This window comes from Haliaeetus leucocephalus, unplaced genomic scaffold (genome assembly GCF_000737465.1).
Source record: "Haliaeetus leucocephalus isolate CR32 unplaced genomic scaffold, Haliaeetus_leucocephalus-4.0 Scaffold198, whole genome shotgun sequence".
In the NCBI taxonomy this organism is placed as follows: domain Eukaryota; kingdom Metazoa; phylum Chordata; class Aves; order Accipitriformes; family Accipitridae; genus Haliaeetus; species Haliaeetus leucocephalus.
This window is the reverse complement of record NW_010972634.1, coordinates 126,714-132,713: the sequence shown is the minus strand read 5'-3', so window position 1 is coordinate 132,713 and position 6,000 is coordinate 126,714. Positions and strand designations below refer to the sequence as shown.

The window sequence follows — 6,000 nt, the reverse complement described above, 5'->3', positions numbered from 1 at the left end:
ATCAATTGTCTGTGTTTCGTCTGTTACTTGCAGGGCTCCAAATGCTCAGCGAAGGAGTAAACTCTGCAGCTCCACAGGTTTTTGTGCTGCTTCAAGTCAGGCTCCTCTCCTTGACATAATTTTCATGGGCTGTAAAAGTATCAGGAGACCTGGCAAGACTGCTGGAGCTCAGTGTGCCTCTGACTAGAGCCAGAAAAAGCTTTACTTCAAGCAAAGTAACACTCACAGCACAGATCCTTGAAAATTCAATTCTATAATTCTATAATTATTACAGCACACCAATAGGTCTTCCTTTATTTATTTTTGCAAGACAGAGGCCAGTGATGTTAACACTAAACTACAATTCAGTCCATCATAGTAAAATTCATCATAAATCTAGATTAAGCTTAGCAGCCGACTTTGAAATTGCTATAAATGAGACTTCACAGCCTCTGCAAGACTCATAGCAGAATCTATGCAGCCACTGAAGTTGGAAAAAGTAAATCCATCGCCTCCACAAATCAGGAGAGGTTGAGTATGAAGAATCATTTGCCCCAGACAATTTGGCACAGGTTTTGTAACCTGAAAAAGAAAAGCATATAGGGAGATGGAAAACAAAGTATTTTATTTACCTGAATTTCACACCAGAAGGGTCCATATTCCTGAGAAACATGCCCTCATACGAAGCACCCCTCCCATCCCAGATCGTACGTCCAAGCACTAATGATCAAAGTACCATAGCAAATATTTATCTTATGGAGTTATACAATTAGAATAAAGCTTTCCTGTATGTGGAAGTTTAGAAACTTTACAGCCCCATCCTGTCTTATTCTCTATCCGCCTCAGCAGAAATGAATTGCCTGACCCTGGATAGATGAGGCATGGAGAATTCTAAGCCAAAAGGTATGAAGATACATGATCTCACATCAGCAAAAGTGGGCTTGCAAAAAAACCCAGATATGTAACTGTTCAACAAAGGAAAGGGAGCCTGCCGTTTTCAAGAGAGCCTGCAACATGACTGGGTTGACCAGGTGACCTTCCTGGATGGGAAGTGAGGTGGACTTCAGAGTAACAACTGTCATGATGACCTGCCCATGCTTCATGCTGCTGTGCAAGTGTACATACAGCCTTGGCACAACCCACCCTGTCTCCAGCTCTGCTACGCTGGTCTCCTTTTTCATCTGAGTAGCACAACAATTTTTAGACACAGCTAGAGATACAATCAACGCTTTCTCTGTAAGCAGCATGGGACAAGTTCTGAATAAGGTTGCTTTGATAAATATTTAATGTCATTCTCAATGTATGCATTGTATTCATTTTAAATATAATTTTCCTGGCACTATACCCTCAATTAAACTTCTATCTGTGGAGTGGCAGCTCTTGAGCAGTTCTGTGTAACATTTCTAAAAGTGAATGGACTTTGCTTTGGCCAGTACCTATTAACCTGAAGCCACCTGGAACTCACGGGGAGAACAAGACCTCTTTTCAGTATTGTACTTTATGACAAACACCAAAGTGTGTCAAACAGCAGAGTAAAAGCACATGGCATTTGTGTTTTTACCATGCTTGGCTATGTCACATGTTGTTGACTGTTTCAAACCTACGTACAAAGGCTGAGTGTCCATGTTGTACTAAATCAGTGCATCCCAGAGCAGCATCGGTGAATCTCAGAATGGAGACAAGGCAGCAGCAGCAGCAGCACTGGCCAAAAGGTAAATGTGAGGGCAAGGCAGGCTCAGGCAGAAGGGACAAAAAAGATAAGAAGATGTAGGGCAGCTTGATGATGAAGTGATTGGAGGAGGAAGGTGGGAAGAAATAGTCTGAGAAAAGGAATGACAAAACAAGAACCATAGGGATGAAGTGTTGAAAAAGAGGAAAAAGTATCTAGCAAGCCAGAGAGAGAGAGAAAAAAAAAAGAGCCGAAGCACAGCAGTAGACCAGCAACAGAGATCAAACCATAGAGATGATAAAGCATGATACAGAGTACGGCTTTCTTTCAATCCTTTCTTGACTTTTTGCCTTCGGTCCAAAGATATGTCTTGGATTCAAACATATCTTTTGGTCCAAAGATATGTTTTGAATTCCTGTGCAGTAAACCATTACTGTATCCCATCATGCGACTGTCAGCTTCAGTGAACAAGACATAAAGTCCAAACCATCTAGTTCAGTCCAGGGGATTTTTCCACTGATTCAAATGTACACTTAGCTAGCCACTGCGGTGCCGTTATCTGCCATTTCCAAGCACAGATCAGCTGCAAAACACCCACATTTATGTTACTGGCTGCATTTTGTGATACTGGCATATTAGCATCTCTTTAAAGGAGGTAATTACCTGAAATGAATTTGTAGCTGGTTGTGACCCATTCTCCATTATTCAACTTAACAGAAGAGTCTAGGCATGTATGGTAAATCCAGCCAGAGATCATCTTTCTCAGACTACTTTTAGGTCAGTACTTAATTTATTCTTAAATTTTTCTTACAGATTGAGGTCACTGAGCATAAATAATGAAGAAAGGTTTAGCAGAAAAAGGCTTTTTGAGTGTCCTTCCTTCTTGACTACCTAGTGCTTATTTGATGCTGGCTGTACCAAACAGCTTCTAGGTCGTCATACTGATCACAGGATCAATATTTTCACATCTCAGCCTGCATCTTTTCACCTGTATGGCAAGATTGTGCACTCAATGCAGTAACAGCCCTTACTCTCAACATAGTGACTGGGGAAAGGAATGATCCTGCCCCTTTTTCATGTTCTTCTGAAGGTGTTGTCCAACATAAATTCCAAATTACCCTCAGCTGTATGGCAGAGACTGTTAGATCTCCATCCTCGAAGACTTCAAGACTCAGCTAGACAAAGCCATGGTCAAGGTCACCTAGTGCTGGTGATAGTTCTGCTTTGAGCAACAGGTTGGACTAGAGACCTGAAGAGGTCCTGCTGAGGTTCCCTCTGAAGAGGTCTAATTTCTATGATCCTGTGTTTTGCCAGTATCCCTTATACATATAAAGTGACTCTGTCAAAGGGACATGATGGGTTGGGAAGCTCTTGGCTCTGTATGCTAATAGTGTCTTATCGTAATTAAAGAAGGGGATCCAGAATTGCAGCTGTGCTGCTAAGTAGTGTCAGTAGAAGTTTGGAAGTCCTAATCCCTCATCTGCCATGGATAATTGTAATGTCTGCATTTTAATCTCAGGATTGTGTTTGGCCATGTGAAGGACGTTACAGCCGGATTTAATTAACAAGTAGGATAAATCCTGTCTAAAAGAGTCAGGGGAAAGATGCACCCATCTTAACAGTTCCCTTTGCTTCTGTGGCAACAGCTTACCATAATTGAAAGTAAAGATAGCTTTAAGAGAAAGAGGGAGCTCTGTCCCAGATATTTAATTTAGGTAGTGATTATTTTATAGGGTGGCAATAGAGATCTCTTTATTGAGATAACAGATCTGACCTACACTGACTTATTTGCAATCTATGACATACTGACATTCATCCACCGAATTAAAGACTGGTCATAATTCCTCCTGTGTCACAGCCATAAAGCACAAGCAGCTGCTGAAGTCAGTGGTTTTGGTTAGTAGCAGCATGGTCAATAGCAGGCAACAGAGGCAGGGGAAGAAAGCGGGAAGAGCTGTAAATTGTACAGTGGTTTGAGAAAACAGTAGACCATCATCCAGCAGTATGATGTCTGCACGTAATTTTTAAATAGGGGAAACAGGACACACACCTAGTGATTTAGGAAGACAACAATTTTGAAGTATTTGTGGAAAGTAGGAGTTCATTCCTACAGTCACTGTTGCAGCTGCCTCTAAAAGATGAAGCAATAGGTACAAGGTTATAATAAATCCTGTGTGACCATAATTTTGCCAGGATTGAAAAAGCATAGTTGTTTGGTAGAATGCAATTGAGACTTTTTTTTTTATTCAGCAGTAACAAATTAACTGCCGTTCTTGTCTTTCCTTTATCCATGTTTTCATGGTGAAATAAATCAGAATGGGCCATATATGATGCATATGCTTATACGTCTCCTTTGACACTAAGCTAAAAGTGTGAGTAGTGCAAGGAAAAGGCATATTAAGCCCTTTTCTTGCACACATAAACAAAGTAGCTGAATTTGACAAATTTTATGATAGAGGTCTGTGACAGCAGTAGTATCTATGCATGATCTCTTTCTATGACAAGGTGACCCCCACTTAGTGGATGAGGGAAAGGCTGTGGATGTTTTCTACCTGGACTCTAGTAAAGCCTTTGACACTGTTTCCCACAGCATTCTCCGGGAGAAACTGGCTGCTCCTGGCTTGGATGGGCATACTCTTCACTGGGTAAAAAACTGGCTGGCTGAGCCTAAAGAGTTGTGGTGAATAGAGTTAAATCCAGTTGGTGGCCAGTCACAAGTGGTGTTCCCCAGGGCTCAGTTTTGGGGCCAGTTCTCTTTAATATCTTTATCAATGATCTGGACGAGGGGATCAAGTGCACCCTCAGTAAGTTTGCAGATGACACCAAGTTGGGAGGGAGTATTGATCTGCTGGAGGGTAGGAAGGCTCTACAGAGGGATCTGGACAGGCTGGATCAATGGGCCGAGGCCAATTGTATGAGGTTCAACAAGGCCAAGTGCTGGGTCCTGCACTTGGGTCACAACAACCCCATGCAACACTACAGGCTTGGGGAAGAGTGGCTGGAAAGCTGCCTCAGTGGAAAAAGACCTGGGTGTGCTGGTTGACAGCCAGCTGAATATGAACCAGCAGTGTGCCCAGGTGGCCAAGAAGGCCAACGGCATCCTGGCTTGTATCAGAAGTAGCGTGGCCAGCAGGAACAGGGAGGTGATCATCTGTACATGGCACTGGTGAGGCCGCCCCTTGACTGTGTTCAGTTTTGGGCCCCTCACTACAAGAAAGACATTGAGGTGCTGGAGCGTGTCCAGAGAAGGGCAACCAAGTTGTTGAGGGGCCTGGAGCACAAGTCTTATAAGGAGCGGCTGAGGGAACTGGGGTTGTTTAGCCTGGAGAAAAGGAGGCTCAGGGGAGACCTTATTGCTCTCTACAACTACCTGAAAAGTGAGTGTTGGTCTCTTCTCCCAAGTAAAAAGCAATAGGACAAGAGGAAATGGCCTCAGGATGTGCCAGGGGAGGTTTAGATTGGCTATCAGGAAAAATTTTGTCACCAAAAGGGTTGTCAAGCATTGGAACAGGCTGCCCAGGGAAGTGGTGGAGTCACCATTCCTGCAGGTATTTAAAAGACGTGTAGATGTGGTGCTTAGGGACATGGTTTAGTGGTGGACTTGGTAGTGCTATGTTAACGGCTGGACTTGATGATCTTAAAGGTCTTTTCCAACCTACATGATTCTATGATTCTATGATTCTAGGGTGTATTAATTCTGTTTAAAAATACTTCTTACTTTGTTTTGGGAGCCCTTTCCAGAGCTGGTCTACCAAGTGTCTGTCTGTTGCAGATGGATCCAATTCCTCTCCCTACCACCTGCAGCTCTTGTGCTCACAAGCAATTTGAAGCAGAAAGGTAACAGATAATGCAGAAGAAAAGACCAGAAGTCACAATCAGAAAAGGATGCCTTAACAGTGACAACTGTGTAGAGATACTGTTACTACCAAAAAAAAAAACCTGATAAAGAGGAACATATAAAACATACCATAATTTTTGCATGAGTCATCTGAAACATTAAAACCTATGTTAAGGTCATTTTTATATGACAACTGAGAACAAATACTATGCACTGGGAAGTGATTTGCAAACTACCAATACCTAACTCACAGAAAAATAAACTTTGTGCTAATGAGACCAGGTTCCTAAATTGGATGCAGATCAAGGGGTATGAGCAGACTTCACAACAGTCATCTACCGTAACTTTTCCAGACTTCATAAAAGGAAAAATTTTTTAGGGGACTGCTTTAAGTAAATATTTTGCATCAACTTCCACAGTCAATTTCACCAATGTAATTTAACTTAAGAGGCTTTGGGTAAACATGTAGATACACTCCAATACTTTAGGAAATTGCCAACAATTTCCTTGGATT

General features: G+C 42.2%; 1 protein-coding gene across 1 annotated transcript in view; it reads right to left on the bottom strand.

Annotated features, from left to right (window-relative positions):
• Positions 1-271: 271 nt before the first annotated feature.
• The window catches only part of RNLS (renalase, FAD-dependent amine oxidase), a 78,795-nt gene continuing 73,066 nt past the window's right edge, over positions 272-6,000 (bottom strand). The window contains exon 5 of the mRNA XM_010565932.1: positions 272-561. Coding sequence (XP_010564234.1) covers positions 409-561 — 153 coding nt within the window. The 3' untranslated portion in view covers positions 272-408. The remainder of the gene's footprint in view (positions 562-6,000) is intronic.